Source organism: Acanthaster planci, linkage group LG01, assembly GCF_054643075.1.
Source record: "Acanthaster planci isolate LZ-2023a linkage group LG01, COTS_SCS, whole genome shotgun sequence".
Taxonomy (NCBI): Eukaryota; Metazoa; Echinodermata; class Asteroidea; order Valvatida; family Acanthasteridae; genus Acanthaster; species Acanthaster planci.
Genome location: NC_141777.1, coordinates 3,450,321 through 3,476,698, shown reverse-complemented (window position 1 = coordinate 3,476,698; position 26,378 = coordinate 3,450,321). Strand labels below are relative to the sequence as shown.

At 41.4% G+C, this 26,378-nt stretch overlaps 3 protein-coding genes across 5 annotated transcripts in view; all 3 read left to right on the top strand.

Annotated features, from left to right (window-relative positions):
- Nucleotides 1-359: 359 nt before the first annotated feature.
- Nucleotides 360-2,406, top strand: LOC147800263 (cannabinoid receptor 1-like). The gene is made up of 2 exons (XM_087147946.1): nt 360-806; nt 977-2,406. The coding sequence occupies exon 2, from the start codon at nt 996-998 to the stop codon at nt 1,929-1,931; it is 936 nt and encodes a 311-aa protein (XP_087004072.1). The 5' UTR covers nt 360-806; nt 977-995; the 3' UTR covers nt 1,932-2,406.
- A 1,430-nt stretch (nt 2,407-3,836) lies between these two features.
- Nucleotides 3,837-9,609, top strand: LOC147800262 (adenosine receptor A3-like). 2 transcript variants are annotated; one of them, XM_087147007.1, is made up of 4 exons: nt 3,837-4,219; nt 6,987-7,167; nt 7,354-7,407; nt 7,540-9,609. In XM_087147007.1, exon 4 carries the CDS (start codon nt 7,561-7,563, stop codon nt 8,455-8,457), a length of 897 nt encoding a protein of 298 aa, XP_087003133.1. In that variant the 5' UTR covers nt 3,837-4,219; nt 6,987-7,167; nt 7,354-7,407; nt 7,540-7,560; the 3' UTR covers nt 8,458-9,609. The 2 variants fall into 2 exon arrangements, with proteins under 2 accessions (XP_087003133.1, XP_087003129.1); XM_087147003.1 differs by lacking the exon at nt 6,987-7,167.
- Nucleotides 9,610-12,871: 3,262 nt separating this feature from the next.
- The window catches only part of kiaa0586 (KIAA0586), an 85,817-nt gene continuing 72,310 nt past the window's right edge, over nt 12,872-26,378 (top strand). Inside the window, exons 1-7 of one of the 2 annotated variants that reach the window (XM_022225647.2) lie at nt 12,872-12,956; nt 14,384-14,946; nt 15,406-15,557; nt 16,381-16,561; nt 17,889-18,122; nt 19,261-19,807; nt 20,021-20,123. In XM_022225647.2, coding sequence (XP_022081339.2) covers nt 12,929-12,956; nt 14,384-14,946; nt 15,406-15,557; nt 16,381-16,561; nt 17,889-18,122; nt 19,261-19,807; nt 20,021-20,123 — 1,808 coding nt within the window. In that variant the 5' untranslated portion in view covers nt 12,872-12,928. Of the gene's footprint in view, nt 12,957-14,005; nt 14,130-14,383; nt 14,947-15,405; nt 15,558-16,380; nt 16,562-17,888; nt 18,123-19,260; nt 19,808-20,020; nt 20,124-26,378 lie in introns of those variants that run through there. The other variant, XM_022225648.2, reaches the window with a different exon arrangement.

Sequence of the window (26,378 nt, the reverse complement as noted above, 5' to 3'; positions counted from 1 at the left end):
GTACACAAAGCAAAGCAACACCTGCGACCAAAACGTTTTTTCGTAAAATTCCCCCAAAAGTGACTGCTCTTAAAAATAAATTTAAAAAAATACAGTGGAGAAAAGTTGCTTTGAGAAAAACTGCGATGTCACCTACGGGCTTTGGTAAAGAATAGTGCACCGAATACTTTTATAACCACTCTATTCAATCAATTCTGCCAAAAATTGGAATACCTTAAAGCACTAAAAAGCTATATGGATCTAAATTAAACAGAAATTTTATCAATAAGGAGAAAAAATGAGTATTAGGACTAATTTGTATTATAGGGAGAATAGTAGGCAAAATACCTCCATGACTGTGCCGCCAAGGCTATAACCGAAATTGGAATATTCCATCCTCATCGTGCTTCGCCTTTTATGATTCTCACACGGCTGACCTGTCTGCAGTCTGAATTGCGTGTCGCTCTCGTTGAAACGCCAGTTGCTGGATTACGTGAAGTAAGTGAAAACCAAATTGATTTGTATGCAAAGTTTTGCGTTAAAAAATAAAGATGCGCCTTATTTTAAAGGTTTGCACATAACAAATTGCATTATTGGACATATGGAAAGGGTTTGCGACTACACCGTGGGATCTATCTCTTCAAAAAAGAGGTGGGGATTCTGAAAACAACTGGTGACTGTCAACTCGACGTTTCGACAAGTCGAAAAGTCAAGTAGACACCCTGTGGTTGTAAAATTGCAACTCTTATTTGGCATCGTTGTGATTTTTCAGTAGATACTGACAGGGCAAACTGTCAACAGGTAGTCATCCGCATCATCCTGAACTGGTAAGATGACTGACATCACGTACAATTTACAATTCAAAAATATGAAGATGGCGCTTTAGATATTAAAACACAATGTGGATGATGGACAGAAAATAGCCTGAACTATGTTCCGTGGTTTTAGTATGATTACTCTAAAACCCAGATTCTCTCTCTGTTTTCTTCTACCCAAGGGAGTAGTTTTGAGAATCAATGAAATTTACCTTCAGCAGCATGGCTGAGAACATCTTAATTGCCATGCGATATTCTGTGACCGTTTGCGGTGCAGTCGCCGTGGTCGAGAATCTTCTGGCGATGGCAGTTTTTGCTAAAACGAAGAATCTTCGCATGAAATACTTCGCATTCATCTTCAACCTGGCCATGGCTGACTTTCTGTTCGGATTGTTTATTATACTGGTTATCTGGATCGACTCGCCAATTCTTCAGAGCATTCTCACTGCAAGCTATTCCGTGTCAATACTGACTATTTTGGCTGCGGCTGTCAACCGTTACTTAGCCCTGTCTATCATGCCACCTGCCCGCTACGACTCACTAGTGACTGGATATCGCTTGCTCGGAGTGTGTTTCTTGTTTTGGTGTTTTGGTCTGATATACGGTTTTTTGCTACATTACGCTTATGAACGTAAAGCTTTTTTCACGGTGGAAACATTTGGATACTCTGTGGGAGTATTCATTGCATGGGTTTTCACTGCATTAACTTACTTTTTGGCTTTTCGTAAAATCAAACAGTATACCCCACCACTCGCGTCTATCGCCGGTGTCAGCTCCGATAAGGAGCGAGACTACACCCGAGTAAAACAGACTCGTCGTTTGTTGATTGTTTTCGTTCTCATTCTTGTTACGTCATTCTTTTCATGGTTGCCGTATGCCGTTTTTTCGCTGATTGCCTACTTCAACCGCTCCCTTTTATCTAATGAAATCTTTTCGGCGTGTTTTGAAATTTGTGTCCTGTTGTATGCGCTCTCTACTGTGATAAACCCATTGATCTACTGGTGGCGATTGGACGATTTTAGGGCAGGTTTCTATGAAATCTTCTGTCGCTGTCGCATTAAGGCAGAATCGAGAGAAACTGAATTTGAACAGATTGTAGGCCTATATAATGATACAGCTGACGAAACAGGCTTGTGAATAACATAGGCCCAATGGGACGTATAAGACAAATTGCATGGGCCCCATATGAAGTAACACTGTCGAGTTATCTTGTCTTTACGGTAATAATATACTTGTTCATTTTGCGGTTGTTTGGTGATGCATATTTGACCTGAAGGAAACGAATTATCATTGCTAAAATTTAAAAATAATATTTGTAAGTTCACCACAAACTTTATGGATGAATTTTGCGATTGGGATTTTGTAAAGTGGGAAGCGGATATTTCGTTGCGGAATTCTGAGAGCTTACTTGCACGTGCATGAAATATCGGGGAATCTTTATTTAGAATTAGAAGAAAACTTTTGCTCTTGAATACCGCAGAACCGACAGGAACTTGAAAGTTGGACAGATTTTATAATGAGAATACGGCTGCCCATAAAAACAGGCTTCCAAATTTGTGTCCTTGCATGGGACATAACGCTTTGAAAATTAGTTTCCTCTTTTTAAAGTTAACGTTGCCTGTTCATTGTGGGGTTGTTTGGTGATTAAACTTTTAAAATAAAGTAGATTTTTACAGCCAAAATTCAACGTTACTGTAGCAAAGCAATTGTAAAATTAACCGTTTGGATTTATTAGGTGATCGGATTCTTTAAATAGGGAAGCAAACTTTTATTTCCTAATTCAAAGATTACGTACGAATTGGAAATTTATCGTGGAACAGTAAAATTTAAGAAAAACGTTTTGGCCGTGAATATGTGGAATTTTCTTAGTGTGTGTTATAGCCAGCTTTATCGTACGTATGACTTACCCTTGGTCTTTTTCAAAAGAGGGAAATTCTAAACTTCATATTATTCCCTTTTCACTGAGTTTATGTTCCCCGAACCTGTCAGTCTACTACAACCAAACAAGTCCAACCTTTCATAAATACATGTACTGATATCCAGCTAGATCGAGCTTTTAATCTATTTATACAACGGGTACTTATGAATAAAAGCTAGCATTTGCTTTTAGTACCAATTGTTAATCTTTTCCTCTTCGTTGTATGAATAACAAAGCAAATACCTTTACTAGAATACATGTACTAAAAGTAACAGTATTTACTCTCTACGTTTTAGCTTTTGCTAGACAATTTTGTTTCATTTTGTGTAGATTAAAAGGAGTTGAAGGAATATTTGCTTGTAATTTTTCACGATTTTAACGGGGCAACTTAAGAAAGGAAAAGTAAATATCAATGTATAAAAAGGCAGCGTTTATGAATGTCACTCGGAAGGAAAAGGTATGTGCCCTTGGGAGAGAGTGCCCAGAATCAAAATACAAACAATTTTAAGCTTGATTTCACTATTAGACGAGTCAAGTGTGTAAAATGGCTGTACAAAAAGAGTGTAATAATTTTGTTACCTTTTACTCCATGATAACTGAAGAGTTTTGTGATTGCATCATGTCTAGAAGCACTTTTTCCACTCTTTTAACTTGAATTTTTTGGGGGATAACATTTGACTTCACTCTAACTGTATTTTTCATGTTGTTGAGCTTTTTCATTAGTTACTCGTCGCGCGCAGACACTCAACCGCCCTCTGCTTAAGTGCACGTTCCTTTTCAGCTTTTGTTTAATAGGTAAATGTTACTTCGTCAGTATTAAAAGCTTGTTGCTGAAATCCCTTTGCTTGCATTCTGTGTGGCAGAGAAATTTTTTTCACCAAGCAGGTTTTCTGGATCGGAATTTTTGCCAACATGCATATCCGCACAGCTGTGTGTGTCTGCACGTACAGACAATAAAAGCCCTATTTATAAAAACCGTTCGGTTGGCACAGTCGGCTTACCATTTGTACAAGCAGATACTGAGCAGTAAAAGAATTGTTATTCATAAGCTTTGCTAATTATAAATGTTTTAACTTCTTAGTAACACGTATGTTCATTCCCTCCACAAACGGGGGGGGTGCTGATGTACCAGTAGAAACGGTAGATATCCGAAGGCACGACCATGGGATCGTGTAATATTTACCTTTGCCCGGGTTAAATCATCCGTCCCTTACTTTGAAAAGCGAAAAGTAAATGGATATGCGTCGGAACCAGACAACGGCATAAAGGGGTTGACAATGCACAAAAAGGCGTCAATTCGTGAATAGCTTTCTGCCTTGTAAAAGACTAGGCATGCCATGCTAGGTCAACACTTCTGCTTAAAAGCAGAGGTTAACTGTGTGCATCTAAAAGAAAAACTTGTCACTGCGAAAGTGGTTGAAGGGAACCTGCCCTGGCCTGCATTTTACAGCGATTTCTTCATTCAAGCACGAAACTACACAGGACATACAATTCGACAAAATATCAGGTAAGAATTATTAGCTTTTATTAAAACATTCGTGGTAATTAGTTGAATAAATTTCCCTCGGCGTCAGAATGACACCTGGAATGACCTCGGAATTTAATCTTCAAAATAGTCAAGCTTCCTTTTTTACCATACACAAGCGTAGACAAGAAAACTGACAATTTAATCAAAATCTGACTTGTAAAACAAGTTTTAATGACAGCGACGTTGGGGTTCTGGTCAAATGATTAATACCTGTAGTGTGCCCTGTATATATATGTAATAACACAGCTAAATTTCGTATAAAAATCCAAACTAAATCAGCGGGAAAAAATAGAAATTCAGAACCACACGATATCTATACTGTCAACAAAGTAACGTATTTCAAAACGTAGAACCGTCAAGTTTCCAGTGTTAAGGAAACATACAAGTTACTGTCTACAAACCTAAACAAATATACTGTCCTGTCAGGGCTGGGGCAGACGTGTACTCAATTCCGTTAATGGATGCGTTCGTAACAGCCCATCCTGCAAATGTTGATTCGTCTTTCTTGCAGGAAACAGCCGCCGGCGGACCGTCCGTTTTGGAGTAGCCTTCAGTCGCGGCGCGCGGCGCACCCTAGATGCTCAGCTGCTAGCACGAAAAAAGAACCAGTCTCCTGGAACTAACCATTATTATTTACGTTGTGAGCCCACCTAGACTCAGTGGACTACGTGCGCGTTCCTTCACTAACCCCTGGTTAAAAAATGTAAAAACGACGTACCCATGGAAACAAGATTGGTTAGTGGCAAGTTGGTAACAAAGGGAATCAAATGCCATCATTTCGCGCACTTAACTTCAGCGCCCGGGACGCGCATGCACAACTATAATCATCCCGTGCGCACGCGGAATAGACCAGTTTACTAATAAATTCTAATTTATGTGTGCATGTGCATAAATGGCGTGTGGAGGCAAAAGCTCTGCGCTCTCCATTGAAAATGTACAGGAGCACAAATTTCAATGTCATTTTCTCTCAGTTTCTGCACTTCTTCCAAGTGTATTAGGTACTCTAGAGACCTTTTTTGAGGTCTCAGTCTCGGTCTTGGTCTCGGCCTACAAGAGTCTCGGTCTAAGGAGGGTTGGTCTCGTTCTCGGGAGGGCTGCTCTCGGTCTTGGTCTCGGATGCCGAGGTCTCGGGTCTCCCACCCGAGACCTGCCGAGACCATGACAGAAATGCAGAAAATGTGCGTCAACAATTCACGCTCGGCCGCGGCAAAATCACGTACCCGGATCGTACGGTACATACAGCACACATATGTATATAGCAGTGCTGCTTGCAGCGCAAGTTTACCTCTGAATGAGTCTAGTTCCGAACTGCACGCAATTCCGCATGTATGCTTGGAACATGTACGACATGGTATTCACGATAAAGAATGAAATCAAAGCTGGAATGGAGACTAAAGCATATTCTCAGCCCAGAGCACTGGTACCCTGCGTACCAGTGTGGTCGTCTTTTGTTTTTCTTCACTCTTGTTCCAAACAAAGTGTCAGGAAAGTATTCTTACGGTAGAATGTTTACACATCAATGAGGAAACTTGGATTGGTAAAATCATGATTTTTATATACATGTACATGTACTTTTAATAGGGAACTGCCCACGATGTTGTGTGACCCTTCTAACCTGTCCATTGATCATTACAGAGTATAACTCACAAACTGAACTCATGCACACCTTTTGGCATAGTCCGAACAACTCAGACCCCACGTTTTGCCTTTTTAAATATTTGGACATGGCCCACCCACGTTAATTTTGCTATACATATGGAACACAAAAACTCTGTACATGTACATGTTTAATATACAATTATGCTGTATACTCTATACAAAATTCTATAGCATCGGCAGTCCATGCCTTCATGGTGAAAATAACTGTGTGCTGTTTTTTCCCAGAGTTCAAATAAAACTCTTTCATGGAATATTGAATATGTTGTGTGCTTTACAAGTAAAATTTGCACTTAATTTTGCTGTTTAATGCCAATTGTCCACCACGTTTACCATCAATGAACTACATGTAGGCCTATATATTGTATATGTTGTGCAAGGTCTCGGTCATCTTGATCTCGGTCTCGAACTGCAAAAGTCTCGGTCTCGAAGTTCTGGTCTCGGTCTTGAAAGAGCTGGTCTGGGTCTTGGTCTCGGTCTCGAATGCCTTGGTCTCGGTCTCGGACATAAAGGTCTCGACTACAACACTGCTCTAGCCTACGTTAATATATAGATCTTCCATCGAGACTATTACAAGTCAACACACTGAATTATTCAACGGGAAGATGTCTAATATTTATTTACATGATATTTATGTTACATATTTGTCACATGAGTAAAAACTGATCAACGTGAAATAATATCACATCAAATTAATAAAAATCTATACGCCCTTTGTTTTCAAAAGCACATTAATCAAGTTACCGCAGGTGTCATGATCCCCAACCCAAAGATGAAATCCAACCCTCTAAATTGCTCACTTCATAGAGGGGATCAAAAACCAAAGTGGACATGAATAAAAAAAAACAGTTTTCACTCTTGTTGAGAATACTTAATAACATATTGAGCAACATTTAAACCACAATAAACAAAAGGCTACCGGTCAGATCCATGTTATGGTTTTGGAAAGGGGGTGAGCAGCATCCATAACTAAATTAACCCTAACCCTCCTCAATCCTCCAACAGGTGAAGGATTGAGGAGGGTTAGGGTTAAAGAAAACGTTTAGAGTTCTGTTCTTGGTTGACTTGATTGGTGCTGTCGGTATTTTAGACTCTGCAGGGACGACGCCAGATGACACACATCAGGAAAATGAAGAAAAAGGGAGGGGCTCCTTTGACGCATCCTCGCGTTAGGTCAATACGGCCTATGCGGTGTTGAATGAGCTCACGCACGTCGGACCATCTGCAGAAATGGCTTCAGAATCCGGAGACTCGGATTCAAGCCCCCAAAGGTCCGACGAAGTTGCCAAACCAGACTGGGCAGCACTATTGCGGCGACAAAGCAACTTTTGTATTGAATTTCCCGCCAAAGCATTATAAAGTCCTTTTCACAAAATATAACTATATCTTGATACGATTATGAAGAAATATATTTCATTTACACATCATCTTAACAAGTCATTCTGATTTTTCAATAGATACCAACTGGTCGAACAAGAAACCCGTTCCGCCACCAATCTTGAACTGAAAAGGTAACCGACACTGCAAACAGTTACAACAAATCTACATATTAAAGTACACTAACACCGATGTGAAGAAATTACTTTTGAATTTATTACACTAAAATCCAGGTTCTCCCCTCCATTATTCTCTCTTCTATTCAGGGACTGGTGTCAAAAATCAACATGGCCGAAAACATCATTACTGCCATGAAATATTCTGTGACCGTTTGCGGTGCAGTCGCCGTGGTCGAGAACCTTCTTGCAATGGCAGTTTTTGCTAAAACGAAGAATCTTCGCATGAAATACTTCGCATTCATCTTCAACCTGGCCATGGCTGACTTTCTGTTCGGATTGTTTATTATACTGGTTATCTGGATCGACTCGCCAATTCTTCAGAGCATTCTCACTGCAAGCTATTCCGTGTCAATACTGACTATTTTGGCTGCGGCTGTCAACCGTTACTTAGCCCTGTCTATCATGCCACCTGCCCGTTACGACTCACTAGTGACTGGATATCGCTTGCTCGGAGTGTGTTTCTTGTTTTGGTGTTTTGGTCTGATATACGGTTTTTTGCTACATTACGCTGCTAAACGTGAAGTTTTTTTCACGGTGCAAACGTTCGGATACTCTGTAGGAGTATTCATTGCATGGGTTTTCACTGCATTAACCTACTTCCTGGCTTTTCGTAAAATCAAGCAGTACAGCCTGTCCCATGCCGGAGTCGGCGCCGACAAGGAGCGAGACTACGTCCGAGTAAAACAGACTCGTCGTTTGTTGATTGTTTTCGTTCTCATTCTTGTTACGTCATTCTTTTCTTGGTTGCCGTATGCCGTTTTTTCGCTGATTGCCTACTTCAACCGTTCCCTTTTATCTAATGAAATCTTTTCGGCGTGTTTTGAAATTTGTGTCCTGTTGTATGCGTTGTCTACTGTGATAAATCCATTGATCTACTGGTGGCGATTGGACGGTTTTAGGGCAGGTTTCTATGAAATGTTCTGTCGCTGTTGCATTAAGGCAAAACCGAGAGAAACTGAAGTTGAGACTGCATATGAAAACACAGCTGCTGAAACAGACTTTTAAATTATTGCCTTTCGCAGGACGTAACAATGTAAAAGTAGATTCATCTTTTGAACAAGTTGTAAATTGTTTAGCTGTTTGGTACTTGGATATGTTTCAACGGGGGTGGATTTTTACCGCCGACATTTGGAAATGTTCATTTTCGCTAAATTAACTTTACTACGGATCAGTTGGATTTTGTTTAGTTATTTGGATTTTTGACAAGTGGAAGCGGATTTTTGCCCTATGAGCATGTGTGTACAGGAAATTTATCTCCAAACACCTGGATTTAGGAGAAACATTTTACCCATAGGTATACGTAGCATTATCCGTAGACACGAGGTAATCTGAAGTTGAACCGACTGCATATGAGATTCACCTGCATAAAACTGCTGGTTAATTTGTGTGTGTGTGTGTTTTTCATAGGACATAAAAAACTAGTTGCATCTATTTAGTGCAAGCTATTGCTGTTTATTGTGAAATTGCTTGTTAATTGAATTTCATAAATAAGGGAATGGGTTTTTATTGGCGAAGTTGAAATTTACATTTGTAATAGTGTAATTTTGTCGTTGAACATTTGAAATAATTTTGTGATTGGATTTTGAAATGTAGGAAGTTTATTTTCATTGTCATATTCTAAGACCATACGCTTGAGTAGGTAATTTTTCATGGAACATTTGGATTTCGGAAAACCGTTAAGAAATGAATATGTAGAATTTTCATAATGCGTTGTTTAACGACTGTAATTATGTAAATCAGTGTAAGCCCTATTATATTATGACTTGTCCTTTTCGAATGATGAATATTCAAAAATTTATATCATTCCTCTTTTTCACTAAGTTAATATTCGCGAAGCTGTCAGTTTACCACAACCAAAAAGATCGAGCTTTAAATTTAAATTTTGTGATCCTACGAGGTTTACAATATTAGAGGTGCTTTAATCGGAGGGGATCATAGAGAGTTCTGTACATCACGAATTTGGGACTTGCGACTTCCAACTCTATCGGGAATTCGTTCACAAAACCCTAAACTTGTCTATTTTGCATAGAGGCGGGCGGATACATTCAGAACTGAGGGCATAGTTTACTACTATTTTAGGGGTACTTTAGTGGAAGGGTGAATAAAAAATCTCAAGGCTAACCCTTGTAAAATTGAAAAGTTCTTGGATCTTGGAAATCTTGGGGTTTTCAGTGAAATACGCGAGGGCTATACCGTTCCTAAGAGGTCAGCAGACGCCAGATGCTGTCTCTCTCTGCTTTGCACTGTCTTCTATAATTCCGTGTGTTATGAGCCCATGGAATGAATTAGAATTTGTGCAAATGTCTACTCCTGTTTAATGTATTGAAATTATTTGATGCCTCTTTTGGGTTAATCTTTAAAAATTCTAAATTTCTGACAAAAATTACATCACGTGGCCCCTTTTAGTACAATGTGCAATGGACCAGTTATCAACGTCTGCTGAAGGCATTGCAAAATGCCGCAGGGATCTATTACCAGATGGTAGGTAAGTAAACATTAGCAGATGCGAGGGGCCTCCCAACAGCCCAAAATTAGCCACAATCCTCAGAAAGGACACAGAAAGTTACATGAAGAAATTCTGAAATCGTCCCCCAAAAAATAACTAAATAAAGATGGACAAACAGACCGACTCCCATTCCCGTCAACCCCTCCCACCACCCCCCCCCCAAAATCAAATTGGTTCTGGATGTGCTCTTAACTGGAAAGAGTGGTGAGTGAAACCTGGCTAGCAAAGAAATAAACGAACATTTCCCTGGTTCAATCATTCTGCAGTTGATCCGTTTGAATTTAAGAACAAATGTCGTGGGTAGCATCCCTCCGAGTCAGGGGGGACTGACCAGAACGATCACGAGCGCAAGTAATATTGACAATGCGACCGTTAACCTAGGAAAAGAAATGATTTGGTTACCAAGTCCTTCTCAGGGCACCGAGGATAAATCTCTTACCAGTAACGTCCTTGCAAAAGAGACGATGTGATCGAATAGCGAATTTATGTGTACCGAGTTTTGTCCTGTTTCCCATCTGCGCTCTATAGGAAACTAGCTGCACTTCGACAAGATGAACCCGCCTTCTATACCAACAGCCTCGAGTACGTCATCGTGCATGAAAGATTTTCTCTTTCTTACACATTCCTGATACAACGGGTCATCATTCATCCCTTGTCATCATCAACGCTGGGAAATCGCATTCTACCGATGACTTCTCTGCTGCCTTGAAGATAATGATGATGGAGTCGAACACGTCACTGGAGTCGTGGCGGCCAGCAGCAAAATGAGTCAAAATGGAGAATCTCAGAGGATGAGTACCAACTCCCTGGCTGCGGGCGAGGCTGTTGACATCAGAGTCTCCATCTATATGGTTGGTTCAGGCGCAACAGCCTTGAGTGTGTCGTCCTCTGTTACCCTAGCAATGGTGTTGGTCGTTATTTTTGTGACGTCATAGGCAGGGGTTTTTCTTGAAAATTTCTTTTCCGAATTTACACCAGATAATACGTTATATATAATTATGTAAAACTGACAATTACCTATTGGTGGTGGCGCACTTTTGAGCTGTATAAACTTTACATTACGAGAACAGTGTTCATAATGTCAACCTTTATTTGCGGATTCTTATACAAAAATACATACATTACAACATTACACAGTTTACCAGGTCTCCCAGAAGATAATATATTGCACATGAGCATGAAAATTAAAAAATAGACCAGACTGAGTTACTGATACCTGTAAGAATGGCAGCTTGCAACCAAATTCATCACAAATTGTTCAACCCCCCATCACCAAAATGAGTTAAACTTGTATCAATAAACTCTTTTAGGGAACCTCTTTTCCCTATTTCGGTTTTTTTTAGCCGTTTTCCGAGTCAGGTCAGACGCATACTATCTACTAACATGATCAATACACCGTGTGGGTTGGCAAAAGAAAGCTGCTTTGGACTCGAAATGACTATATACATGTAGCTTATATGTCGGCTTGAGTTAGAGGTTTACGTTTGGAATAATATTGGATACGTCTGCATGCATGTAAGATTGTAAAATAGTCGGGCATGGTACATTTGAGTCCGATCGGGGTCACCCATCAGTTTATGAGATGATCCAAATAACTGCAGTGTGTTCTTTCGGGGTTACCTTGTGTTTTGCCAGTACTGAAGATTTATCCATTTTCTGTAATTTTTGTCTTACACTTGTTTGATTAATGGCTTTATTGACCCCTCCAAAAAGATAAAATAAATGAAAAGCGGAGGAGGAGAAGGAAAGTGAATGAAATTTCTTCATGCCTACCCAAGGTCGTTGCCCTTTTCTGTGATGGGAGCCATCCTTTTCCAATTTTTCACCTCGAACTGATTTGGGAACCTCTTTTCCCTATGTTACACACGTTGTCGGGGAAATCTGTAAAAACTGGGGTTAACTAAAGGCTGCAGGCCAGTAAATAGGCCGAAAACTGCTTGCCGAGCCAAATCATACTGATTTTTGGTATGCACTCAAATTCTCTACAGAAATCAATAGAGCATTTTGTGGCCCATGAACCTGAAGATTTGTAGAAAAGACGGGTTTAAGCGAGCAAAAAGAATACTTGCTTGTGTCTAAGTGAGATTTGGAAGAAATCGGTGACTGACAACCGTCTAATTTTTCAGAATCAGCATCGATTTCAGAATGGCGAGGGGCTTCACGATCAACTTTATTTTAGGGGTGACCTTTCGTGGCAAAAAAATCTTCAGAAGTCATCGGTTAATGAATAGAAAATTGAAAAGAAAGTGGACAATCATAAAATGGGCATTAATTTGATTTACGTTTCGAACGCCTGAGAAACTCGTGAGTATTTTCCCAATTTTTTTAAGCTTAAGGATTTATGGCAGTTCATAGTGGTCTGCAACCCTAGGGGTGCATTCCACCAAATACATGTACGTGTATTTCTGCGCGCGACCTCATCAATATTTTGTGACCCCGCGGGATTTTTACAATAAGACAGGCCATAATCAGGAGGCATCATAGAAATATTTCTGTAAATCCGGAATATAGGACTGATAGTTTCCAGTTTGGGGTATTTCTTTCACAAAAAGCCCCAAATTGCGGGCCTATTTTGGATAGAGGCGGGCGGCTACATTCAGAAATGAGCGCTTAGTTTTACTGCTATTTTGGGGGTATCTTCGTTCAAAGGCGAATAAAAAAAATTTCGTGGCTAACCCCACTAAAATTGAAACGAAAAGTGATCTTCTGGCCATAATTTTCAATTTCCAGTGAAAAAACGGAGGCCAACCTCTTCACGAGAGACAACAGGCGGCGTTTTTTCTGTCCGATTTTGCACAGTTTTCTATGAGAGCGTATTTGAGTACAACCTTGGGCTCTCATCAGAATAAACAGCGCCCCCTAGTGTCAACCGGCGATCTGTCGTGCAAGTTCCTGTGAATCCAACACTTGAGGGCGCTAAGAAACAGCCGCAGAACAAAATAATTTAAACCAGAAATTTCTTAGCAATCGATGACTCAGCCGCCGGCAGACTGGGAAGGTTCGTCGAAATTTTGTTTGTTGTGTACAGTTTTTTGTTTTGGTACTTGTTTTGATGCACATGCGATGAAATTTATTCCTGGGGAAGAGTTCCACTTACGGATGCCAGTAAATATTCCCTACAGTGACTTAATAATTATCCATCAGAAAGCAAAAATATATCCAGGCCCGGAACTGTGGGTTCGACGTCCGTCCCGCTCCCACTAGGCACTAATACCAATAGCGGAGCGCGGAGCGGACGTCGGACCCCACAGTTCTGGGGGGTAAAATATATCCAGTAAAAGTTCAGTTTCGGAGGGAAAAACCAAGTCGTTTACTTAGAAAATATTAAGAATTTTCAGACCAGTCTCATAGGGTTTGTACACAGGGTGTCAAGTGGCGTGGCGTGGAACTCGAATGGGCAATCCGCAATTTTCAATGACATTTGACATATTTGAGCATGTTCAGGAATTTTAAATTTCAGGGCATCAACAACAGTCAAAGGCCTAATTGGGCCTAGGGGCCTACTTCATGCCTCATCATCCATGAATTGTTTTCAACATGTCTAATGTCAGTTTTTCAAGTTTTTACAGTTTCTATCAGTCCCAAATTAATTTGTAAAATGGGGTGTGCATGCGCTTAATGGACTGGTACTAGGCCTAATCAAGTGTATGCACTATGCTGTAGCTACAGGCATGACAGGGGTAGGCTCACTTTAACGGTAGGCCCCCGTCCCCATTAGCACTACTAGTTAGTAAGCCTAAGTTGATGGCACATTGGAGAGGTTGTGATCATGGTAACCTAGTGACATCGGCTTTTGAACCTAATTTGGATATTTCAATCTGATGTCAGATTTTCATCTAGAATTCAAGTCTCTTAGATTTCCAGTCCACCCAAAAAACCAGCAGCCGCAGCACCCGCCCTAATCTGGCAAATTTCAATATGTACAGTATGTGAGGGTTTGGACTGTCAGTAGGTTTGGGCTGACAGTTGTTTGAAAAGTCAGAGCTTTCTGTACTCACCAACCTTATGAACAAATTTTAATGCACATGGTAACTGCCCCCCCCCAAGGTATACAGAACCTGGGATGAAGATGGCAGTGTGTGCCTTCATAAGCAGAATTGCTGATTTTCCAGATGGAAAGCATGACATTATTAGCCGGGCTGATGTCTCCAATCAACCAACCATTCAGCTGGTCAGTGAAGGCTGCATGCATTGCAGACATCAGTTCAAGTTTGTCTGATTTTAGAGATGATCAGCTTTGGTTGTTCCTTGTGTCCCAGTCAGAGTGCTCGTGAATAGTGCACTTTTTAGTGAGTGCTCTCTTCAGTCGTTCTAGAATCACAAGTCAGATGGCGAGTTAACTCAGTTTTTGTTAGAACATGTCTTCCTAGACAAAGAGTTCATCCTCTTTTAGGCCAATTTCTCATGTGTCAGACTGACCCTTAGGAGTCATGGCATCTGTAGCATCATTCCCTGCTCGGCCACTGACGCCGATGTCACTTGATGGCCCCACTGACCGGAAAATACTCGACGTGAGCAATAATACATCCGGCAGCTCTACGGCCAGCTCCATTCTGATCAGATCCACCAACCTCCCTCCTCACTCGAAACCCTCCCCATCGGACAGGTCGTCAGGAAGAAGAGCCTCATCGTCTAGCTTCTCCAGCACAGGGTCGCAGCGCATCCGTATCAAAGCAAAATACCTCCGGGAGGTGAAATCTCCATTTGAAGACGAGGAAGGGAGTAACAAGCCAAATGAAAACTATGTGCCCCCTGCCCTACCAAGGAACTTGCCTCCGGGCTACGAAAAGAAGAGAGAAACAGCTGATGCTGTAATCCAAGGAGACAGAAGGAAAAGTCTGGGGTACCAGAGTGACCAAAATGCTCCTCCAGAAACTAATGCTGACCGGAGCAGTATCTCCAAAAGAGATGACAGTCATGAAAATGCTAAAAGTAACGGAGTAAAATCAAGCTTGCTAAAAAAGGGTGACAGGGTGAAATCCAACTCGGTAAGTTTGAGGTTATTGAGTTAGTGTTAAAATGAGAAATTCTGCCATTGTGGATGCACATTTGGTGCCACAGATGTGTTGAGAGTGTTCTCAAGTACATCCTTATACAGAGATGCCACAATTTGTACACATTCAATTGAAAATGGGTTAAGTGCACGTACATTTGCAAAATGAACTTAGCTCTCATGAATATATTGGACACGTACATGTAAAAAGGCCAAATAATTGGTGGCAACAGGATCTTAACCTAGTTTTAGGTTAATCCCAGTTGTACTTAAGTGTGCACACGTACGTATTCCCTGAAAATTCCCTGAGCACAATTCTGAACATTTTTAAAGTACCCCTGTGACCGTTATTTTCTCCAGTGTTGTAGAGCGCCACAAGGTAGTGTTGAGAATTTGCAGGAATTCATATCCAGTATAAAGTCTCAACTGCAAAGTTTCTTTTTGACTTGAATAGAAACCATCAGCAACATCCTTGCTGAAACAGGGAGCTCCTACCTCAAGCCACCAACTCCACTCTCAGCCATCGGACCTCAACAATGATGTCAGAATCACTCAATATGCTGCTGGAGGGAAGCAAAAAGTTCTCCAGGAGCAACTCTTGAAGAGGTAGGAACACAAAGAAGACGGATCACAAAAGTCCAGTCTTTTAGCTACATGTACATATGTCATACACACCTGGGTATGTCTTTCATTTGTAGGCAGAATTTGGTTCACAGGTGACCAAAAAATCAGTATTAAGGGAAAGGTTGTGCATTTTGATTCCATTCAGTTTAAAAACTAGAGAGCGTTCCTTGTAATAATAATAAGGGACTGATTTTATGAAGCACATTTTACACGAATTGAACATTCCTTAACACCATCTCAAATCTGTGAAGTGTACACAACCGAAGTGCAGCTATTTCAAGACCAGGAATCGTCTCTGCCCTCATAGGTGCCTATTGGGTGCTCTTCTGGGAGGATCATGAGGGTAAAGTGACTTGTCCAAGACCAGGACTTGTACACCAGCTGCTGGATTCAAACCCCCCAACCCAGTGATTGGGAGTTACGAACCCTATCCACTAGGCTGAAAGCCCCTAGTGTGAAACAAACATTTTTACAAACATTTTTAGTAGAATTGAAGGAATCATACTTTTTGGACTCATCGGGCAATATGCATTCATGCAATTTGAAATATGCCTTCAGAAGGCAATTTCGTAACCAAATGATTCAACTTTTCCTTTTTTATTTCACTGAGTTTTACCTCCAAATATTCGATTCAGAATATTCAAAAGTCAATCGAGCCTTCTCCAAATCAGTACAGACCTCTTCCCACATCCAAGCCTTCTAAAAACCTCAGATGTATGCTGTATTTGAATAACCTTTCATTTTGTCATAAAAGCAAGTTAAGCCAAGGATTTATTTTCTATATTGACTTTTTTTTGCATAAAAGACAGGAGAGTAGTGGACCAGTCAAGAGGTACGTCCGGCCAACGCTGGTGGGCAGCGATCACGGTCTAACCCAGCCAGATAGACAGAACCCACTACGCAAAGGAGCGGAAGACATCAGCAATCCAAACACAGTAGCCGCCGTGACTGCTGCAGCTGTAGCCGCGACGGTGCCCATTGTCAAGGTAGTCTATTTCCTATAAACTCAAGCGATGATATACTGACTGGCTTTACACTTCATCAGTTGGAAATGATTCCGCCTATTTTCCTGGAAAAAAGGAAACCATTGATTTTACCGAAAAAAGATGATATCAATACTTTTTATACCACTTAAATATGTTAAAGCACATGTACGTTTTGGAGACAAAAATCTACCTTCCAACAGGATTTTGAAAACCATCTAAAATTTCAGCAGTTGACATAATAAGCGTACTGAATAACTAAGTTTTTAAACAAATACAGTGGAACGCCGCTATACCAAATATTCGGCTGTACCGAACATCGTCCTTGGCTCCCAATAATTTGTGCACAGAACCTACCGAACACTCAGTTGCCGTTTGTAATTCCCGAACGTCAACATGATATATATTTTTTTCTAGATTGGGAAGTGACAAGTGGCCATTATTTCCCCAAGGATTAGAAGGGAAAGCCACCAGTTGTCAACGGTATTTAATAGACACTGGTTTTGCGACTTCACATGATTGGATGCGGAAGAAAACCGCACGTACGCGCACGGTGGCATTGCACTAAGAATAGTCTAAAGAGGGCACCTGTGATACACAAATCAACTGAGATTTGCCACAGCATGCATCAGAGATCGATCCTGAGCGGTAGTTTCACGACTTTTAGGATAAACTTGATATCAACTTTTTGACTCAAGTTTAAATAAAAAACAAAAATAATTGACAGATACATTTCTAGAAACCTTAAACTTGAATGCGACGGCAAAACATCACGAAAACAGCGAACCAAGGTATCACAAGAGCGTGCACTTCGGTTAGACAAGAGAGGGCGCTATTCAACATGGCAACAAAACATTAGGCAGTTAAATTCGCTATACCGAACGACCGCTGTACCAAACATTTAGCATGGACCCCATCTTGTTTGTTATAGCGGCGTTCCACTGTAGTTATGTGTGACCAGTTATTTTACTGACCCATGACATCGAGATCTGTGCAAGATGTTTGTCCTGTTGTCAAAATGAATTGTTGCCCATGTGAAAATTGATACTTGCACTCAATAGAATAAGACATGTTCGCAAGAGACAGCATGTGAGGAAAAGAACCAGACATGCGTTTTTTTTCTTACAGTGCTCTGATGGTTAAAATAATTTCAAATAAACCGAAATTGACAAGCTTAAATGAAAGGGGAGTGCTGGCTTTACATCTTATTTTTAAGTTGTTGACGTTAACCCGAGTGCTGTAAAAGCGGTCAATTATTGCACAGAAGAATTCAGCCGCTGTACAAACTGGTGCTACTTTTTCTTGACAACTTTTTTCCTGTTCTTGTCAGGCGCAGACCGACCTTGAAAGCAAGATGGACGCCATGATGGCAAAACTTGCCAACCTGCATGAAATGACCGACAGAGCGCAGCAACCACAAGGTGAACGACAGCAGCAGCAACCAGCCATTGTAGCGACACAGCTTAGCGACAAGGCCAGCGAACTGCAGCGGCAGCTGGACGATGCAGTCAGCAAGCGACTGCAACAGTTGGAAAAGCTGCAAGACAGGCAATTAGAATGGCAGGTACACGTACTCTCTCAGATGATTATTTCACCCTAGCAGCCCCTCTTCTAGAAACAAGTTGTGGAGGTTCCATATTTTAGAAATGCCCTGGCGAGAAAGTTTTCTTAGATGATATTCTTAAGCGAGTTTAAACTTTTCTTCGACTTGTGAAAACACTTTGACATCGTATTGGGGTAAGGTATATTCAAAACTGTCCACAATTTTCCAAGCCATAGAGAGCGCGGTGGCTGTGATTTCAGTCAGGGTAGCATTACTCAATTTTTGTGGGATTTTTGTTCAGACTGTGAACCCAGCTTTGTTGATTGAAAACGTATCTGAGAAAGGGTTGTTCAGTGGGTTCTTAGCACGCATTCAAACCACAGTGAATTACCAAAGAAGAGAAAATTTAGAGCAGCAAAATATCAAACATTCTGGCAGTTTTTGTCCGCAGATTTATTCATGAATATGGAAATTGGCGTTACAATAAAACCAAAAAGTCATCAAAATACAATTAAAATAGCAAAACAAAGAATGGAAATGACATGAATTGAAACACAATGGTGCATTTTCAAGGGTTGTAGTTTAAAAAAAATTGTATTGCATGGTCCTTTTAAATCCACAGTTGTATGGATAATCTAAACAGGTAGAAATAAGAAGTGCAAAATACATGGTTTAGAGAGTGTTAAAGGTAAGACCGGGTCATCCCAGGATCTTAGAAATTAAAAAGAAAGAAACTAATTTGTTGATACCTTCTGCAAGTTGCCAGGTGTCTAGGTTAAGTGTGGAAAAAAGGATCACAAAGGTCTGGACTGGAATGAAACTGAACTGGATGTGGCTGAAGATGATTTTTTATGATTGGTTATGAGGTGATGACCACAATATGGTTTCGATAACCTTTGGACACATTTTCCAACATTGCTGACCACAAAGTTCCAAAATCTCAAGGTTTCCTCCCAACTCTGACTTTAACATTTCCCATCTGGTCACTTCTTTATTCTAACCTGGAACCCAGGGAACAAATGTCCTCCTGATCTGGTCTTGATGCTAGGAGTAAGACATAAGTAAATAAATCCCAAGAATGGCTATTGACTTCTCATGCTGAAGGTTTAAATTGTTGGGTTTTTGTTCCCTTTTGAATTTATTTCAAATTTGTTTGAAGGAGAGATTTATGACGGCCAATCAGCACCTACCCCAGACACAGGAGAAACATCCTTCACCGACCCAATCTGGTAGCTACTCAGGAAAATCACCAACCTCAATAAATGGTGTCAGAAGTGGGATTTCAGAGCAGCTGATTCCAGAAAGGGATGTAATGCGCACAGCCAACTTGCCTGCAGAAATGGTTCCAGGACAGCCCGTTGGACCTCAGAAATTCCACTCAGCTTTTTCACAGCACGCGGTTATTGAGCCTCAAGAAATGCTCACTTCTAGAGGTGGCAGAATTCAAAGAGTAGACTCGCACCAGTCCATCGAGTTCCAATCTCAGAAACAGAGCCGCTACACACCAGCTGTGACGCTGCATAGGCACCCGCCCCACAACGATGCACAACCCAAACCAAGGCCTGAGATAGTTTCGAGTGACAACAATGCCGAAATAGGATTAGGGAAGCGTATTGGGAAAGCTTCACCATTGGACACACCAGCCCCTAGACGACATGCCCCGCAACCTTTGACACAGAATCCTCCTCCCAAAATGACACGTGCTGGTGAGTTATCATTACTAAACAATCAAAACTGAAAAGCACGTTTTTTGTCTTTGATGGTCAACCACAGTAAAAGATTGGACATCTAAATATACATGTACTTAAAATTTGGCACACAGTTTTGTGTCATAGCTACGTTACCCCAATACCATTTTTTTCATAAGTGTCATTCATATTTTGTCATTCAAATGCTACGTTTTTTGAATGACAAACTAGGAAGAGGTTTGCTGGAAGAGATTCTCACAAGTCATGATGAAGAAGAGAGAAGAGTGACCACCAGAGGGCGCCAAATGCACACACCACAAGCCACAGCTGTAAGGTAAGTTCATGAGTTTTTGAAACTATTTTACGTTTGCTGTGCCAAGTTGCATCGCTTTCTATTTCCCCCCATTTTGTTAATCTTCACAATGTAAAAAAGAAGGGAAAAATGTAGTTGCATGGTTTATAAATTTGACACATTGAGTACTGAGAACATCGAACACAAGATGAGTCTGCGTCGAGCATGCTACCTTTTGAGTACACAAGTTTTAGGACTTACAGTCTTAGAAGTCGTACTTTGGAATACAAGTTTTAATTTCTAGTCTGTGTCCTTTGGTGAAAGGACACAGACTGAAAGCCAACAAAATAGTACTTGAACAATGAGTGGCTTGGCGTTCTAAATATGAGGAGTGCAGTACCGGTACTGCAGCGTTGTTGGAGCAGACAGGAAATTTGAGTAAAAGGCGGTGCTCAGATGTATACAAGGGTAAGGTATTAAAACTGTCATGTGGTGTGCAAAGTTAAGTGTCAACACAGGATATTGCTGCAGGTCTAGGCAAGGTCTCTACTTGCTCATATCCGAGCACATTACACTCTGCTCAGATGTAAGGGTGACTGTCTGGACACCCATCACCCCCTGACATGTCTCAAAGTACACTTGGTGGGGTACCTGACCAGTGACAAAACTCATTAGTGCATGGATTGCAGCCCCAGACCATCTGATCCTGCTGGCAGCGATTACCTCCAGTAAACATGTCCGACACTGGGATGATATATCACCGTCATAAAGAAGCCAACTATTTATAACATCTCAGATACACCTCCCTGCCCAGCGCACTCCCACACCTGCTTTATGTCAAACCCTGGCAGACCTGCAGGTCTTTGTAATGCTGCAAGCCGCCTCCAGCCCCCCCCCCTCCTTTCCATAAACTGCCACCTCCTGGACAGGGGAAATAAGACCAACTGGATCCAGGTCACATTCTGGGCAGATGGAGTCAGGAAATTGATAAATCTTGCCGTTGATAGTTTCCTGTCTGTGGTGGCTCCCCTGGGAATGCCCTCCATCAGCTTACTGCTCCACGCAGTCCTAGTGTGTCTCCTAAGGAGTTTTTGGATTTCAGGTGTTACAGGAAAGATCGAGTTACTTGAGTTGGGAGATGATTACGTTTTTCTTGGTGACTGTTTGGCAGCTGTGACAGCCAGTTATCACGTCTGTTTACACATAATGATGAATAGCCCCCAAACTTCTGATACAAATTTAGCCAGGGTTGAAGAGCAGGTATTTCATAGGTAGTTGAACTTTCATATGTATTTAACCCTTGCATTCCCACATCCCCCTCCTTTAATAAACCTTACTCTCTTACTGTGATCTGACAGCTGAATACAAAAAAAAGAATTGACAGCGCTAACATAAATGAGAAAACTGAGTAACGATTCCTGTTGTTGTTTTTTTTTGACAGTGCAGATAAACTTGTGTAATTTTTTTCTTGGAATAATGTCGTAAATGGTCCAATCAGTGATCCGTCTTATACACAGATTTGATGAAAAAAATTCTGACATCTTTTTGGGGGACAATTATATTGAAACATGCACGTTTTTGAACACTTAAACTTTTCCTGCTTTTCTGATAAATGAGGGCGCTGTTGCTGTGGTTTAATTCCAGGAAACACTGTTCATTACATGTTGAAGGGGTTTTCTACACATATTGTGACCATAAAGTTTGCTCACAAAACATATTTTCCTGAGAAAGCTTTCTTTACTGGCCTATTGTTATGAATTGAACAACAAAAACTTCAAAGAAAAAAACATTTAAGAGAATAAACAAATAACTAACCAATCTAATTTCTGGCAAATTTTGTTGCTGAAATAAGTGTAAGATTGAGATTTCCTCCTGGAATGACATCACATTTTTGCTCTTGAATATGCCACTTTGCATGGCATACAAACTTTTAAAAGGGGGCACCAGGCTAAATACTCCTTACATTGACTCTTTAAGCACCAAGCCTGATGAATGACAGCGTATTTGAAGAAGGAAAGGCGTTTGAACTTGTGAGCCATGAGGCAGCTAGACATGGCTTTCAACAAGTGATTCCAGGATATTCTTGTACACTGTGCCAGCTGAGCCCATTTGACTGTGCTCCTGTGTGTATACGGACAGTGCAAGGGGAAACCACCTTTCCTCTCTTTTCTGAGACAAGTTCAAAGGTCGTCACACGGTGCCCAAGAGGCCCAATGGGAAATTGCCCACTTTGTACCAGAGATCTGCCTAATAGTGGTACCACGTGGAGTCCCCTGTGTAGCTGTTTTTGTTATGCTTGATCAGAGCAGTGTGTTATCGATACACTGTAGTCTCATTCTTGGCTATGCAGAGACCTTTTTTTTTTCCTGGTGGAAATGAACAGCCAAATGATTACCTGAAACTTGAGTCGGCAGTTCATATCAACTTCCTGTCCTCGGTGACACGAAACAAAAAGTCATTTTCAAGGTAGGTCGGAAGTCGAGCGTGTCTAGCAGCTAGGGTTGTTTTACATTCTTCCGTCGATTACACGAGCCTTTGTCGCCACATTTTGCTGGACAACGTGAACTAAGCACTATGGCAACTTCAGTAACAGAAGCTGGAAGTTTCGATTGGCTCTTCCTCACAGTATGAATCATGGCAACACGAATCCGACTAAATTTCTGCTACGGCTAAAAACAAAACAATCCACGTGCAGTGGAGATGGTTGTAAATATTGACTCCTGGGGTGACTAATGAGTCCTGTGGGGAAGGTCTTGTAAATTTAAAATACATTTTCAACAAACGATGGAGATCAAAGCCAAGTTTTTCTATGAAAGATGATGCATTTAGAATTTAGTGTCTTAAATCCACATTTTATGCTTGCATTTTTCTGGTAAAGAAACCGGACCTTTTTCAAAAGCATTTACGTCACTGTATCCCGGAAACGTAAAGCAAGGCAAGGGGTTTTTCTGTGGAAGAGAAACGCATCTACACGCAAGGATTCTGACGAAAACCCAGTGGCCACATTTCGAAACCTGGACGGGTCTCGAACCGAGTGATGGAGGTTGAATGCTGGGCGGCCGCCAGGAGGAAAGTAACCTCTTCTGCCGCCGCGCTATTTCCCCGCTTCATTATGTTACTAATGCAGTGATTGATGAGATGGCGTAAATACTGTATCTTACCCGTCGAAGATTGATGATAGTGATGGAATGAGACCCACCTGCGACCTTTAGCACGTAATATGAATCACCTACCGCGACCAAAGAGCGGGTAATTGGAAAGGAAAATTTTGACATGTACACGTGCGGTGTCATACATGGATGATTAGGCAAGTTGACATTTCATTTTCATCGCCGAGCTCGCCCAATTTACTTTCATTCTCAGTGGTAATGTTGGGTAAATGAATCCTTGTGAGGGTTTGATTGGACAGTACACGTATTGGACCTCTACATTTTATTTCCTTGGGCGTTCTTATTGTGTTCTGTGTATTCATTTTTTGGAAGGTTGTCGTGTTTTTGGTGTGCCATCGGAGCAGTCCTTTTTTATGTGATGTTTCATGCTGGAATTAAGACAAATCGAAGTGCCCCGGCCATATTTCAATTTCTTAACGCCAGTGGTCAGACTACGGTAAGCTTTATCCATACACCTTTCTCGAGACAACAGATCTTAGCCTGCGCGCATAAGACGCCAGATACGAGAGTATTTTCTTTCCCTGTCCGTCAGAGATGTATGAATTAATGCATGGGCAGACCCTCCGGGCTCTTCTCATATCGACCTGAGTGGTTCATCTTCATCTCGGGTCGGACGTACTCTTGGGACGCTCTTAAAGGGACTCCCAACGGTCCTGAGCGCTGGCTGTCTTTCATCCGAAAAGTTTCAGCGGGTATTTTTTTTATTTTAAGGAGGGCAATTTGTATCGCTGCATCTTAAATATATGGTGCTTATGAATTTGCGTTGGGTTCTACGTACATGTAGTGGTTTTGCCATTAAATGTCACTGTAGTTGAATGAATGAAGTGCATTATCGTATGCATTGTGTGAAAGGGGCTGCCGTATATCATAGAGTTTGGTTAATTCTTTAAATGAAGCAAATTCCTGTTGAAGTAACATCCCATACAATTCTATGTGACCTGTGCCACTGTTCGACGGCGCAGTTTCCTACTCATTGACAACTTTCAGTTTAAAAATGCCTTGATACCTACTTCACCAGATTGACTCATGCGTAACATTTCCTTATCTGTTGCTGTGAAACGGCCAAAGTACGAATAAACACCGACTTTCCTTTTCCGGAGGGAAAGACCGCATTGCAGAATCTTTATTCACATCTAGGAACGGAGCAGTCTATCAATTTCCCGCCAATTTATGTGGGGGACTTCCCACGTAATATGTATATACCAACCTATCCAGTTTCCTGTCGTTTTCCCAGGATACCGCGCGGGAACTTTTAGTGTCTAGCGTTCACCCGAGTCTTTGTAACCTTGCTCCCACATTTTCCTGAAAACGTTTCTCATGCTTTTCCATTGTATGACATTCTGACCTATGATTTCGCAACTTTTTCTCACAAGACAAAAATTAGGCAAGCGTCTTATTTGCCCACCCCCCCCAAAAAAAATTGGACCCTGATTAGAGACAAATCACATGCAAGAGGAGTCTTGATACCTCAAAATAATGCATTTTTATTTGGTGTTTAATTTTATTTTTCAAAATGGCCCCTAACAAGGTTTTAAGTCTCTCGAATGAGCAGCTGCGGAAATACTAGCCAAATCATTATTTATTGAATTATTTTTCGGACCGAATACATGTATTATTTATCCCTCAGAGTTCATCATTATCTGTGCTATTTATTTATTTATTTGTTTTATTTTTTAATAACAAATAAATAAATATAGATGCATATCGAATATGATTTCAGGAGTATAACTAAAACACAACTGGAAAACTTTTATATCAGGATTTGAGCGGGTATAAGCTTGCCTGTAGGTAATATATGATTAAATAGTCATGAGGTTCTTGTTCGGTCTCCAAGAAGCTTTCTAATCCTAGTTGCAGTGCTGAAGGACATGATACTGTCAGTGTTGACCGGGACATGGACACTTTTGACTTGAAGTTCTGCTTTGTGACAATTCGCGAAGTGTAACACGTGTATTAGTGTTGCACATAACAGTTTGCTACAGTCGTGTGTTAACTAATGTGACAGTTTCTGTGTAATTATGCGAAGTTATAGCACGTTGATGTCATAAGCATTTCATCACGTCGCGGTGCTGTCTACTGAAGATAGGGCGCGTCCAAATAACTTGGCTACTGCTGGTTTGTCCTTAGGAAACGCATGAAGTCGCTCGTTGGCGGCTTCCATAGGCGTCCGTGTAATTTCCAGCCGTAGCCGTTCGGAAGGCAATAGCTTGGTTACACCAACATGTCTTCCTGTGCTGTGTCTGAATTGAAGCTTTTTGTTGCTTGGCATGTTATTTATATTTGTTTAATTTATGTCATCGCCCGACTTAGGCCTATATGAAACCTTTTCTAATTCAACTTGGCAGTGGCGGAAGCGTTTCTGACTGAAACTTTCCTGTAAAGATTAAGATGTTGTGGATGCGTCTTGAAAGGCCAGTAGCTTTCCCTTTAGGTCAGCAGATATTCACTCGATTTTGACCTTTATGTTTATTTCATCGATTGTTCAGATTGGCAATGTTGGAGACATGAGTACTGGACGGTTGCCGAGAGCTTTGGCGTTCAGCTCCGTTGCTGTTGAAACGCTCGCCATAAATACCACGCCGGTCCCCGTGGGCATGTAGTGTTGGACGCTTAGCCTGGCTACAGACTTCTGTTCTCTCGCTGCCTGCTCCACTGGTGCAGTGAGCGCGCATTATTCGTAAGACTGTGCGCCAGGTCCATCTTTGCTGGCGGTGGGAGTTGAATCCGAGGACATGCGGCATGTCGTCACTACTTTTTTTCCTTCTTCTGCAAAACTATATTCCCAGCACGTACGATTACCCCGCATCCTCCCCGGCACAAACAACTTCAGCGAGCGCTTGGCCTCCGTGTAACCGGACTTAATGGAGTCTTGTTGAGCCTAGCCCGCGGACACCTTGTGCTGAGTGCCTGTTGTCCAGGCAATCCCATCCTCATATGAAATTTCGATAGCCGTAGGCCCATCGTACTGAACGTAGTAGCCTCCGGTGAGGTCCCTGTCGCCCATCAATAGGTGTATGCGTTCATTCATCCAGCCTGCATCGCGCGCTGCAGCTCGGGCAATTGCCCGGATTCGTTAACAGATGTTCGGCGCGCCAACGCTCCATTCTCGCCAGGGATCCGAAGTCAA

Excerpts from the sequence above, each read along its gene's own strand:
- LOC147800262 (XM_087147003.1), top strand. The coding sequence starts at position 7,561 with ATGGCCGAAAACATCATTACTGCCATGAAATATTCTGTGACCGTTTGC.
- LOC147800263 (XM_087147946.1), top strand. The coding sequence starts at position 996 with ATGAAATTTACCTTCAGCAGCATGGCTGAGAACATCTTAATTGCCATG.